This window comes from Lygodium microphyllum, chromosome 17 (genome assembly GCF_053477565.2).
Source record: "Lygodium microphyllum isolate KBCC chromosome 17, Lygodium_microphyllum_v1.1.10, whole genome shotgun sequence".
In the NCBI taxonomy this organism is placed as follows: domain Eukaryota; kingdom Viridiplantae; phylum Streptophyta; class Polypodiopsida; order Schizaeales; family Lygodiaceae; genus Lygodium; species Lygodium microphyllum.
The window spans coordinates 4,586,109-4,600,735 of record NC_141151.1 but is presented as its reverse complement, the minus strand read 5'-3'; the positions used below and the strand labels follow the sequence as shown (position 1 = coordinate 4,600,735).

Genomic DNA, 14,627 nt, shown 5'->3' with positions numbered 1-14,627 from the left:
GTGATGCTCTAGCAATCATCTCCTTATTTAGAAAGGCCTATCTCCTCCGCATGGCCTCGTCCTTGAAGAAAGAGCTGATCTCCTAGGTGCTTTGGAATTGTGTCACTAGAGTGGGGTCCTCCAACCCTCTCCAAGAGAAATAGCTGAATTGGTGAGTGATGGAAGAGGGTCATGCTGGGTATGATGCCTATTAGACTGTTGTTGTTACACACCTAGTCATCCACATAGAATCGATCAATCCTAGAGAAGATCCTCGCTCTAGCTGCCTTGTCTCTCTCGGAGGACTAAAGTGAGTTTATAGACCTACCAAACTTTATTGTGAACCATGGGTCCCCATCCTCTGATTTAAAATAAGGTCTCCTTGTAGGCAGCTTGGTCTCCTCCTCTAATGGTCTTTGTGTATTTGCTTTTGTCTTCCACGGCCTCCACCATGTTGAAGTCTCCCTCAACTATCCAATGATCAATGTGTGGTAACAAGTGCCTTAGAGTAGCCCAAAATTGTCTCTTGTGTCCTTGGCCATTCGGGACATAAATGACCAATAGACCAATAAGCGCATCATCCACTCTCACAAAGACCCACATGGCTCTCCTTGGAACCATGATATCCCAGCCTTGTACTAACTCAGTCCACTATTCCCCACTACATGCATACTCTAGCTTGGATCTCTGTGGCACCAACAGCTACTACCTAGTAAGTGTGGTTGTGTCTTGCTAGTAACTTTCCACAACATCATAATCTTTCGAGAGGCGGTGCTCCTAGAATATGTGAAAAATGTACGGATCCTCCCACTAGTGCTCTATGCAAGGGTCATTGTGCTCATCCTCATAGCTAGTGCCACTCCAAGAAAGACTCGCCATTTTTGGCAATTATTTTTTCCTACCAACACAATCAAGTTTGTTTGGATTTCCAATTTAGGCATTTTATACTTTTTTTAATTACGCAAACGTTTCAAATGTACTTTTTCATGGAATCAAAGACCATCTTCAAGCTCTATAGGTAAACACACTTTGAACGCGATCCCTTATTGTATACAAAATACAATTTAACATCCAATAGACCAACAATTTGGATTCCCCCATTCATCACCTACAATCAATCACAACCTTAGATATAGAGGAAGAACAATATCATGAATGAATTAAAACTCAATTATACCCTATCTTTCTGAGAGAGAAAATGAATCCATGTTACACGAGAACTATAATACACATGTTTAAATGATAACGATATCCTAAACTGAGTCCTACAAGAGACTTAGGAGTCAAGCTTCACGAGCATCTGGATCTTCATCAATACCAGTCTCCTTATCTACAAGCTCAATGCCATGAGCTGCATTGTAACCGTGAATGCTACTTCCAAAAGATGCATGACCGACCCTTTTTTTTTCCCAAACCAATGCGATCAATTTTCTTTTTGAATTTTCAATTCAGACGTTTCTGCTTTATGGAATTCGCAAATGTTTCAGACAAAAGACCAGACTTTGTGAAAAAGGAGATAGTCTTTGATTCCATGTTGATCAAGCAAACACGCTAGAGCATAATGGTCACTATGCAACATTCACTCCAATGATCTTCTACAACAACATGCTTGGGGGCTGATTTTTCTCCATTCAGTAGAGTTTTACACGTGCATATATGAGCTACTTTTGGCAAAAGTACATCGAAGTGGCTCAAAAGAAGATATCTATCACATTTGCAATCATGGTAGGCCCTCGGGTAGTCCTTCATGGCACCTACGGCCTGATCATGATGTCTTGGTTGCATTAGCTGGGACCTTTTGGTTTAGGCATAGTGCCTACTTCTCATCTCCATTAGCATCCCATTTTGGGCCTCTGAGGGGTTGTCAAGCTACCTCAGATTCAACCCTAACATTAATCTCAAGTTACAGCTAATTTATCTCAGATCTCATATAACATCAGAACATACTTATTAAAACCGTGAAACTTGAGAGTTTTGGCAGTTACAATTCGTCCAATCAAGTTAGACATTAGAAGATCTTTGCTAATTGGGTCCTTACAATTCGTCCAATTAAGCTTCGCATTAGAAGATACTAGCTAATTGGGTCCTTACTATATTGAACTTATATTCAAGTTCTTTTGACTATTACCAACATGTAATGAGAGACTATTACCAACTGAATATGCAAGTTCTTTTGACTGAACTGGGTGCTCAAGAGAAAAGGGAATTGAGCCCTTAACCAGTGGTTTATCTTCTACAAGTCAACTTGCAATGACCCATAACCCTATTCTAGGTGAGGCATCCTCGACCCCCAAGATGAGGATCCTGCTACCCTCATCGCCATCAAGTTCAATTCATACATCCACCACCAAATATGTCAACTTAGACACTTTTGCCTCCCTATGGTGGAGCACATGCTTCGGCACCCTATGAGAGAGGCCTTGAGATCGCCATACTATACATCAAGCTTATTTTGGACTCACACTTCTATCGACAGGACTAGATCTCATTACTGGATTTTAGGATCCTTTTAACCTTTCATATTTTCAAGTAAGCAGAAGGATTCCACAGCTTGTCTTACTTTCGAGTCATACTCCAACTGTATTGTTTATGAGATTCTACCAAGCCTTTCTTTCCTTTAAGGTGCCATTTTGATGTTTTGTGGATGTTATCATATCATCCTTTCTTCTTTCTTTCTTTCTCTCTTACACAGATGGGAAAAAAAAAAAGCGAACAAAATTGTCTCACAATGTATATGCATGCATAAAATTTACAGTGGATTCTAACATAGGGAATATATTTATCATTATTAATGATTGTTATATTCTTGTAGACTGGTATCAATGCATCAGAATGGTTGATAATTGATAGACACAAATACTCAGAGTCAGGGGCAGTTTGTGATTTGATTGGAACATCCTATGAAGCATTTACACAAGTGAAGGTTCCATGCACAAAAAATGTAGGATTTTGCTTGGCATATCAACTTGTGGACTATGTTAAGGTATGTTATGGGTACCAAACTGCATATTTATAGCACTTTCTTGGCTAACCATATTATTTTACTTGGTATCAATTTCATGGTGCTAAATTTGATTTTCTAATTTATCATTGGACGTTTGTGAAATGATTACTTGCCAAGAAGCTTTGAAAGATGAAGCACCCATAGGTCATGGTAAAAGAAAGTGGTGCCTAGGAAAATATAGATAATGGCTTGTCAACACAGAATGACAACAAAGAAACATGATATAGATGTAGAATGAGAGGGGGAGAGCTCCCTTTATAGGAAAGTAGTATCAACAGAAAAGAGGGTGAAGCAGAATAGCCAAGATGAGTCTCCATCCACATGTCATGAAGCAGGACAAGTGGAGAGACACTTTGAGGTGACAGCTATGTTGCACTTGTCTCCTCATTAAGGCGTTTTGTCCTAGACTAGAAGCTATCAAGGATAGAAACCTTCAGAATTAGGTAAAAATGGACAGGACATAGGCTTTTTATTTTGACAACATCATCTATATCTTTTCAAGGCTAGCATTTTTGAGAGCCAACTCAAGGCTCCTAAGCTTTTGGAATCTCCCATCAACTTGAGATGTATATAAGCATATCTCTAGACTTTGCATTGTAAACTACCAATCTACGTATACATATTGACCAAAGGCCCATGATCATGCCGTCTTATTGATTGTACTTCTTTGTTTCTATAGTACAAGGCATTAACCATTTCTGTGCAAGTTTAGGTCTGATATGCTGCAGTTCCAATCACAAGTGCCGGATTGGGTCGTATAGATAAAGTGTACAATACATTGACTCTTTGTCTAACGCACTACTTGGATCCACCATAACTTGTGGCCCTTATCAGTTGGCTGGCTCTAAGGCACCATTCTATCCAAAGATCTTTTGATTTTGAAGGGAGAAAAGAAACTATTCAAATCCAAAAATGTATAATATGAGAATTCCTTTTTGTATTGAGTGGTGGGCAGTTCCCTTATTTTAATTTGTTTGTGGGAAAAAATTTTATCAAAAAATACCTATAGTTTGGCACTTGGGATCTTTTGGGGATCTTATTCAACATGTTGAAATAGCTATTTAGGAGTAGTGTCCATTCAACATTGAGCTATTTCATGCTTCAACTCCCTTTGAGGAGTACGCTCAGCATGTCCTCTATCCTACCTAAAACTTTTGGGTGTCTTGCATATGCACACATTCCCAAGGTACTTAGAAAAAAGTTGGATAACAAGGCTGTCAAATGCATTTTTGTGGGGTATAGCAGTGAGAGCAAAGGATACAAACTAATGATCCTGTCTCTAAAAAGATATTTCTCAGTAGGGATGTACTTTTCGATAAAAAATCAGAATTATCCCTTGCTGGTTTTGACACATATTAGGCTTCCAATGATGTATTTGAAGGGCTGCTGCCCATTTCATTTGGTGATACAGCTGGAGTTTCAGCAAGTGAACTTAATGTTCAGCCAGCTGCTCCATTGGGAAATGCAGAAAATCAGCCAATGGCTGATCTAAATATCTTTCCAACAGGCAAAGACACTAAATCCCAAGTTTGATTCTTTATGATGGAATCAAACTCAGCTTGCATTGCTGCCATCCAATGTATACTATGTTGTGTATCCTCAAAACATTCAGGTTCCTCATCATCAGCTGTATTTGTTGCCATAACAAACTCCATGGTATGTGTAATTTCATACATACGAGCTTGCCTTCTAGTACGACCAGTCATGGGAGCATCCAAATGACTATAATTCATAGTCTATAAATACCATCTAGGCATTTGTCTTGCCTCCTGACTGTGCACAAGCTCTTGCTGAATTTCAGATTCAGCACTTTGCTGGAGCAAAATGGGTCTATAAAGTGAAAAGGAATGCAAATGGATCCATTGACAAATATAAAGCTAAGCTTGTAGCCAAGGGCTATGCACAGAAGAAAGGCATTGACTATGAGGAGACATTTGCTCCTACCTCTCGCATGACTACCATTAAGTCTATGGTTGCTTTGACTGCCTATTATGGATGGATTGTGCATCAACTAGATATAAAGACTACATTTTTACATGGGGAACTTCATGAAGAAGTGTATGTATAGCAGCCCATTGGTTTTGCAATTGAGGGATCCAAACACTTGGTCTGTAAGCTGAAAAAGACTTTATATGGCTTGAAACAAGCTCCTCAAGCCTGGTATGCAAAGATTGATGCTTTTTTACTCAACCAAGGGTTCATAAATAGCTCATCAGAGTCTACCCTTTACGTATGTAAAGAGAGGGGATCCTTGCTGATCATTTGTCTATATGTTGATGATCTTTTTCTTATAGGGACACATGCCGATCAAATTTCAGCATTTAAACAAAACAACAAACTTTTGAGATGTCAAATTTGGGGTCTTTGCACTATTACTCGGGCATTCAGTTCATTCATGATGCTAGAGGTATTGGTTTATCACAGTCGAGATACATTGGTAAACTTCTTGAGAGGTTTGGCTTACAGGATTACAAGCCAGTCTGTACACCAATGGAACCTAGACTGAAGTTGTCTTTGCATGATGAGAGTGACTTGTTTAATATCCACACATATGCTCCAGCAGTTGGATGCCTTATCTACCTATGCAACACTAGGCCAGACATACAGTTTGCAATTTCAGCCCTGAGCAGATATATGCATCAACCACACGCATGTCACGTTGGCAAGCTGTGAAGGGTGTTTTCCGTTACTTGCAGGGTACTAGGACTCTTGAATTGCTTTATACGAAGGGAGGACCACTGCACCTACATGCTTACAGTGATTTTGATCGGACTGGTGATTATGATTCTCGTCACTCCACTAGTAGTAATTGTTTCTTTCTTGGCTCATCTTGCATTTCTTGGCTTAGCAAGAAACAATCCATTGTTGCCACATCATCATGTGAAGTTGAATACAAGGCAGCTTTCACTACCACAGTTGAATGTGTATGGCTTAGACACTTGCTAGCCGATCTAGATGTATCTATCACGGAGCCTACTCCTTTGTTCACTAACAGTCAAAGTGCCATTGCAATGGCACGGAACCCAAAGTTTCATGTATGCATGAAACACATTGAGAGATCCATTATCACTTTGTCAGAGAGAGGCTACATGCCGGAGATATCAGCCTTGTCTATTGTCCTACCACCAGTCATGTAGCAAACATCTTCACCAAAGCTCTTCCTCGTGACAAATTTGAAGCATTTCGCAATGCTTTAAATTTGATCTCCTTTGGTGGATGACCCTTGTATTTTGATCACTCTTCACTCTAGGGGGATTTGTTGGGTTTCACTCACGCTTACGCTCATAGAGGAGTGTCAATGATCCTCAGTAGGATACTGGGGCACTTTTTACTCTCTATACAAGAGGTTTTTTCCACTAGATTTATTCCCTTTATTTTATGTGCCTATGTTACACAGTTTTGGACACTTATCGTGTTTTACACACTTCGGGTGTGAACACCCTCTTACAACCCTAAGGTTTAAGGGTTGTACTTTGTACTTGCACCTTACACTTCAGATCATTGCATTGGGTGTCGTGCTCTCACACTTTACACTATCTACTCCACTCTCAACTAAGCTTTGATCCCTTCCTATTCTCACAGTCGGCCTCGAGCTTGCAACAAGATATTTAAAATGCATGAATACATCAGATTTTGCTTTTAGGCATACACCCATGTATGCCAAGAGTAGTCATCAATAAAGTGACAAAATAAAGATGATCCCCAAGTGCACATGTCCTCATGGGACCACAAATATTAGAGTGGATAAGCTGCATTTTCCGGACGGCACGCACTACACCATCCTTCGTCAAAGAAAATTTGTGCATTTTTCCAAAATACATCCCTCACATACATGGGGAGGTGGGGTCTCCACGGGAGGCAACACATCTTCCATCTTATATCGTTGAAGAGTCATCATATTGCCAACAGTAATATGTCCATAGTGGGCTTGCCATAACTCCTCATTTTGCATTCCGGGTGAAAGAGTACTAAGTGCTAGAGCATCATGAGACCATCTATCATACGTATTCAACAAAATTATAAGATGTCAGATAACCTCGATGCATAATCCATCTCTGTCTGTGACAATGCATTTTTTATCTTCAAAGATGGCCTGAAAGCCATGCTTATTAAAAGCAGATGTAGACAACAGATTCTTTGTGATGCGAGGCACAAACAATACATCCAAAAGCATGAAATCTGAACCATTTGCAGTAGTAATAATCATGACTGAACCAATGTCACATATGTCATAATTGCCACTAATTGCACATGCAACACACTTCCCTACAACTGCTGAATGCAAAGATGTAAAGAGACTTTCTAGAAATGATATGCATGGATGCCCCACTCTCAAAATACCATATATGCTGCATTTCAGCAGTATTAAATGCTAAATTAGCATCGAAGAATCAAAACTACATGTAAGAAATGCATCGTCCTCCCCAAAGTTGGTTGTAGCATCACCATCAAAAGATCTGTTGGCTAATGTCACCTAGACAACCAAACCGGAGTCCTTTTCTTTGGCCAATCGCTTCTTGCATTCATCAATATAATAACTGGGCTTTTTGCAATAATGACATTTCTCCTTTTTCTTAGAATTTTTTGTGTCTTAGGCAGCCTTTTTTTATGGCTATTCCACATCAGCCTTTTTTTTATTTTTCACATTTTGCTTGACTTTCCCCCTGCCTTTGTACTTTGAGAACATAGTAACACCACTCAAATGCAATGCAACATTCTTTTGATTTTGTTCCTCTTGTAGCAAGAGGCTTTTCAATTCCACAAATGTAAGGGGCTGCATGCTGCCCCCTCCCCCTTTCCCCCTTCAAAAACAACATCAACGCGGTGTGGAATCCAAGATATGATTCAGGAAGTGAGTTCAATGTGATATTTACCATTTTTGCATCTTGAATGACCTCATCAACATTAACCAATTGCTCACACAAATCCTTTGTGAGAGAGGTGATGAGTCCTAATGTCACCCTCAACCATGTTTACATTAGCCAACTCTCTGGGTAGATAAGATATCCTGGCTACCTACTAGGAGGAGAATTTGGCATTGAACATGGCACAAAAACAAGGATCCATCCTAAGGAATTTGTGGATGGAAAGGAAGAGTCTTATGCTTTTAATGAGGGCAATTAGCTTGTAATAGGAGTCGTACTTGAGAAGAGCAGGGCTAGAAGGAAGTGTGTTCTTTGATGTGTTTTTGGGCCTGAAATACAACAGTCAACTACCATAGGTGATGTATACTAGACTGTACTTGACACACCAAAGGATCGTGCAAGTCTCTCTCCAAACTTATTATGCCCCCCTCCCATGTCCAAAGAGGATGCTTTGGTGTTTCCAAGAACTTCTATTGTATATATGCCATCTAACTACAACTCAAAGCCCAGTATGAGCAATCAAACATTGGATGGAGGCCAGTTATTATTATCCTATATTAAAGTTTGACTGTTTGCCTATACCATATAGGAGAAGAAACTCATAGAAACCTTAGAGAATCATGAGGTTGGCTGAGGCTATTGTTTTAACATGTTTGCCGTTGTGCTTCTACTCAACAAGCTATTTATTATCACCTATTGTCCGTGCTATAAGAGGCCACCTAACAACTATCTGCTAGCCCCACCCATCCTCCACCTTTGACTCTCTTGCCCCGCCTGTCCTCTGACTTCATCCATTAATCTAGCTCCACCTAGGCTCTTCTTTTTGAGCCTTCTGCTGGCTAACACTTGCCCTCTTTCCTTGCCTGTCTACTTGCACATACGTAGCCTGTCTTGCCCACTATTCTAGCTCAGCCTGGCCCATAGCCTCCTACCTAACAGCCCCCACCCTCATCTTTGTGTTGTTTTCTTGCCTAGACATCTTTTGTTCCTCTCCTACCTTCTCCTAGCCAATTGCTTGATAGTCCACACCTTTGCCCTCTTGCCTAGCCATCTCTCTCTAGGTGTCTCCTACACCATCACCCTCTCTTGCCTAGCCATCTCTCTCTAGGTGTCCCCTACACCATTAATGGCTTCTATTCTCCCCCACTTTAGTAACATTGTTTCATGTGATGGCTTCTGCCCTTCTCACCCCTTCATTTACTCACAAGAGACAACACAAGACTGGCAAACCACTGAAAATTCTGCAACCTAAGAATGTGCACAGCAACAAGGAGAAAACTTGAATTTTGAGATAGTAGCTAGTCCCTCTTCTACCTTTGAGGACTCCAATGCAGCCCCCATAGTTCCTATAGTTTCAATTATCAATGCTATCCCACTTATCTAGTTTGATCCAGATGTAGAGCTCAACATTGGAGACAAAGTGGAAGCCTTCGAGGCATCATGTCTACCAGCTGGTTGGTGTCAAGACCACTGGTGCACCTATTGGAAGACCAAGAAACTCTCAGTGGCACTCTTGTGAGGGTTAGAAAAGTAGCCTTGCTAGGAAAGGCATATTTCAGAGTCAACTTTAGCTCACCAGATCAGTCAAAGGCAGTACTTGCCACCAACTTGCTGGATGTTCGCACAATAGTAGCCTTCTTTGATAGGTGGATTGAGGGCAAGGATTACTTCATGGCTAGGATGGCATAGCTATCACAGTTCATCTTTCTACTCTCAACAAGTACTTTTTGCCCCACATCGCCCAGATTGGTAGATCTTTTGGGCATGTTATCTGAAGGGATAGGATCTTTGCAAAGGTTGTTGTGGAGGGACATCCTTTGCACCCATTTGTTAGGGTTATGGTCCCCACTTCTTCATTACATTCTCTTTGCCATCTAGATCCCCTCCATCATAGGAGATTCATGCTGTACATGGTATACTATGTAGACTCGAAGGAGTAATTTTTCACCCACATGATGGTGGGCAGCTTATAGCTGACTGCCATGCATCAAAGGAGATGGGCTACTAAGCCTAATCCAGCCACCATTCAGGATGAGGGCCCCACAGGAGGAGTGAGAGAGAGTGGCAGAGGAGTTGTGCCATAGGAGATGGAGATAGAGATAGGCAGAGAGATTGGGACATGTGCAGTAACGAGAGCGACGATGGAGAGTCATCAGGGACCCCAACGTTTCTCTTTATGGAGAAGCATCAGCAATTGTCCTATTGACATTAGTAGCAAACAACTTTGTCTGAGACCTGCTCTCCTAGGCCATTGGTGACTGAGGGACAGCTTGCTTAGTTACCAATGATAGTAGTAACAGTATCAGGGAAAATTGAGGTAGCTCAGCCTGCTCATGGTCCCTCTTAGTCGCCTACAACAGCACTTGCTATTCACAGACAACTACCTCAATAGCAGCAGCCTTCACCAATTTTCTGATTTCTTAGGTACCATGGAATCAGCTAGAGGGAGGCATTCCTCTTAATGAGAGAAGAGGATCCACAGATTCCGGCTTACCACCAAGAGGGGAGTAAAAAGAATATAGATATAGCTTCCCTCTACTCCGTTGATTTCCCTTGTCTTTAGAAGGCTCCAACTATTGCAATGCACGTGATAGAGTTTATACCAAAAGCCAAAAAATCCATGCATGGGCTATGGAGCCATGTCAATCTCTTAGGCTTTGACACTTCCCGTGAGGATCGTATCATCGAACGTTCAAGACTTTGGCAGACATTTGTTTTGCCAAGGATAGAGCATCATGTGACATGATCTTCATAGAGCACTGGTTAGAGGGTCAGTTGATTTCCTTATGCTATTGAAGGACCACCTCTCAGAAGAGAGGATTTTCCAATGGAGTGGGAAGCTCGTGCTAGGGAGGTTTCACTTGTTGGGTTCTTGTTGTGGGCACCTCAGAGATTAAGGTAGAGGTTTGTGTCTAAGTAGCCAAGCACTAGTTGCATGTAGTTTAGGATTGTGACATCCTTATCTTAGGGAGACCCTCTGGGTGTCCATGAGGAGATATGGCACTCATTGGATTACTTGTCATCTATGACCCTAATAGTAACCAAGAAAGGAGAGATCATTGGATAGTAAGACTTTAATATGGTGGAGTCTTGGAAGATACAAGGGAAAGGCACATTAATATCATTACAAGAGGAGAGCAGGCAACATAGGAGGGTTTTGTCTTCCAAGTTAGGGAACATGATGTTCAGCTAAAATAAGCATTACATGCTGAATTAGCCTCAAAAATGCTTAATTAATTAAATCTCTAATTTGGTGGGTGGTTTGAGTCTTAAAACGATATGAAATACAAAGTCTCCAAACTTTCTATAAATAGGCATACTGCCTCCATTTTGTCTCAATCTCGTTTTTGCAGGTTTTAGACCCTCTAACTTTGCTTCCCAAACCTTGTTCGCAAAGGACATCTCAGCCAAAGCTGCCTTTTGCTGTCTACATTAGATTGGAGCTGATTTCCAGCTGCCTTCTCGCAACTTGCTCCAACACCAGTTGTCGCCTATTGTTCCCCATCTTTCTTGTGCTGCGATTCAGCCTGGTGGCCTGCTTTTCTGCATTTACAGCAGCCTACTGCCCGGAAATTTCCCCCAAAGTCTATGCTTGCATCAATCAGCTACGGCTCCTCACTTTTCAACTATAGATTTGCTGCATTTGACTCCTACTGTTGCCGCCTAGGCTTCCTGCACTCCATAGGTATTTGCATAAGTTGTTTTTCTCTCTCTTGCACTGCTTGTTTGCATCAAATCTAGTCTTTGTGGCTGCATTTGCTAGTGTTTGACTCTTGGAAGCTACCTTTGCTGCATTCCTCGAGACACGAGAGTTTGAGCTACAATTTTCATTCATGCGTGGTCTATTTGCTGCATGAGCATTGTATATTCAGTAATCATTCATTCATTCAAAATCACTATGTTCATTGTCTCTGTGTTACCCTAACCCTAACTATGTTCTTCTGAGTTAATTCTTTGTCATACACTTTAATTTATGTTTTTGCATTAGGGTATTTCTTCACATGGTATCAGAGCAAGGTTCTCTTCTACAAAACCTCAGCCTTTGATTGGAAAGCCCTTCGCAAGAAGCAAGAACAAGAGAAGGGCAAGATTACTTGGAACACAAATTCACCACATTAGCATGATGCTCTTGAGCCTAGCACATCAAGATACACAATGGAGTAGGCTCCACACCTTGCTCCTCCATAACACATGGTTGAAGAGTTGTGGCAGACTACCATGGAGTCCATTGACCATATAAGATTTCACAAGCCAAATACTACCATGGGCGGGGAGAGTCGCCGAACCACCATGGAGTCCATATAGCATATGAGAATTTCACAAGCCAAATACAACCTCATTCTTATGTATCAAGCTCAATAGCAAATTGAAGATAAATTTGAGTTGTTCCCTTTAGATTCGGTATACCAGTCTAATGATTTTGTAGGAAGGACAGAAGTTCTGTAAAAGACTGATCACCCTTACATGGAAAATGGCATGGATTACAAGTCATTTTCTGCTCCACCTTCATTCACTCCCATGTCAAGTATATATTATACTTTTCAATCTTTTGATTTTATTTCCTCCTTTTCGCAAGACATTGGAGATGCCCATGATGAAGGATCTATCTACACCAAGTATTGGTACACTAGCCAAGAATCTATTATGAGTGCCCCTTTTTCATCTATTCCTATAGCTTTTCCATCTGATGGTTAATATCATTTTGGTAATGCATCTATTTCTTCATTTGCATTTAATGGACAGACAAAACCTAACACTTTTTCCACAACAATTTAAATGATAAATCCATTTAATGTTCCACCCATTAGTTATGTTGCACATTTCTTTCAACCTCCATTAAGTGCACCACCCATGTCTTCTCACATCACACAGGGTGTCCTTTACCCATAGGCATGCCTTTTAGGACCTCATATTTATGAGATGACTAGAGGCCCACTCATCACAATCGAGTACTTCAGCTACTCCTTGGATTATGGACAGTGGAGCTACCCTTCACATGACCCTCGTCGTGGACATTTTCCTTTCTTGAGCCCCTGGAGCTAGGCACGTCTGAGTTGGAAACAACGCCTCGGATTATGGACAGTGGAGCTACCCTTCACATGACCCTCGTCGTGGACATTTTCCTTTCTTAAACCCCTGGAGCTAGGCATGTCTGAGTTGGAAACAACGCCTCGGTCATAATCAAAATCATGGTCACGTCAATTTTCCTATTGACTAGGAATTAGATCACACTACGCTGGACGATGTATATTATATCCCCCATCTTGAGGTGAACTTGTTATCCATTTAGTAGCTTTGTCGGTTGGGTTGAGCAGTCTCCTTCACAGTGACCATAGTTAAAGTCCTTGACTCTCAGAATTATTTAGTGATTGCTCACGGTGAGGCATAGCCTAGTGGCCTGCACCACATGGCACACTTTCTTTCCAAGCCGATAGTCGAGGGCTCTCACTTCCACCGCTTCCAAGCTTTAGCTGCTACATGGAACCTACGAGCACTAAGCGTCTTTGGCATTTTGGCTTAGGGCATCTCAGATACAACTCTCTTTTTGAGTTGTCGCATTGCCAAATGGTTGATGGCCTTCCTTGCCTGAAGCTATTGCACTATGTCTATAAAGCCTGTCAACTCAGAGAATAACATCGTACCCCATTTCCTCAGCAATCTATACATAGAGGTGAAGCGCCTCTTAGATTGATTCGTGTTTATCTTTGTGATCCAAAATCCACCGCTACCTTGAATAACACATTATACTTCTTTTTTATTCTGGATAATCATTCTTGTTATATGTGGCTATACTTTCTCTGGCATAAGTTTTATGCCTTCACATATTTTTTTTACTTGGGTAACGCTGGTCCATAACCAAAGTAGTCATCGTATAGGATGCATGAGTGATAGTGGGGGTGAGCTTACCCTCCACGAGTTTCCAAGTTTCCAAAGAAGCATGGTATTTTGCGCTCGCTCACCTCTACCAACTCCCCCTCATAGAATAGAATCGTAAAGCATAGGAACTGGACCATCATGAACATGGTACGCTCTATGATGTTTGAAGCAAAGCTCTCTAAGCGCCTTTGAATCGAGGTTGTTAACACCTTGGTGTACATTCTCAACCAGTGTCCAATTGCGGCTATTTCTCAAAGGACTCCGTATGTGGCATTCTTTGGCTCTCGGCCTATAGTTTACCGCTTTAGAGTATTTGGGAGTCATGCTTCCATGCACATCCCTTTTGACAAAATAGGCAAGCTCACTTGGTGAGCTGATCTTTTGATTTTTGTAGAATACTCCTTTAAAAGCAAAAGCTTATCATTTATTCGATCCTCACACAAACAAGGTGATCATTAGGAGGGATGTAGTTTTTGATGACAGGGACATTGTACAGTCTTCTATACCAAATTTTGTGCCCTTTCCTCACAATGTTGCTACTGAGATAGTGCCTTCTGAGCGAGATCTACTATACATTTCTAACCACGCATAGATTCTTTACCTCCTAGGCCCCTCCACGAGACTCAATATCTCGATGGTACTAGTAGACCATGTGCAATTCGGAGATCTTTCCACCGGATTTCACTGCAGAGAACCCTACAAGATCTGCTCAACTTGCACCTCAAGCTTCATTTGCATTGCAGTTCACAGCTAATTATATAGCTCATTCTGAGCCGAATAGTTGGCAAGAGGCTCTTTAGCACCCCCAATAGCAAGAGGCCATGGAAAATAAGGTTGAGAGGATTGACCGAAATGAGACTTGGACCTTGCTAGATCATCCGAGCCACAAGAAAGTCATCGAG

General features: G+C 41.3%; 1 protein-coding gene across 2 annotated transcripts in view; it reads left to right on the top strand.

Moving 5' to 3' along the window:
- Positions 1–14,627, top strand: part of LOC148021525 (protein HAPLESS 2-B-like) — a 309,826-nt gene that overhangs the window by 249,549 nt on the left and 45,650 nt on the right. For both annotated transcript variants that reach the window (XM_087696627.1, XM_087696629.1), the window contains exon 9: positions 2,792–2,962. In XM_087696627.1, coding sequence (XP_087552753.1) covers positions 2,792–2,962 — 171 coding nt within the window. The remainder of the gene's footprint in view (positions 1–2,791; positions 2,963–14,627) is intronic.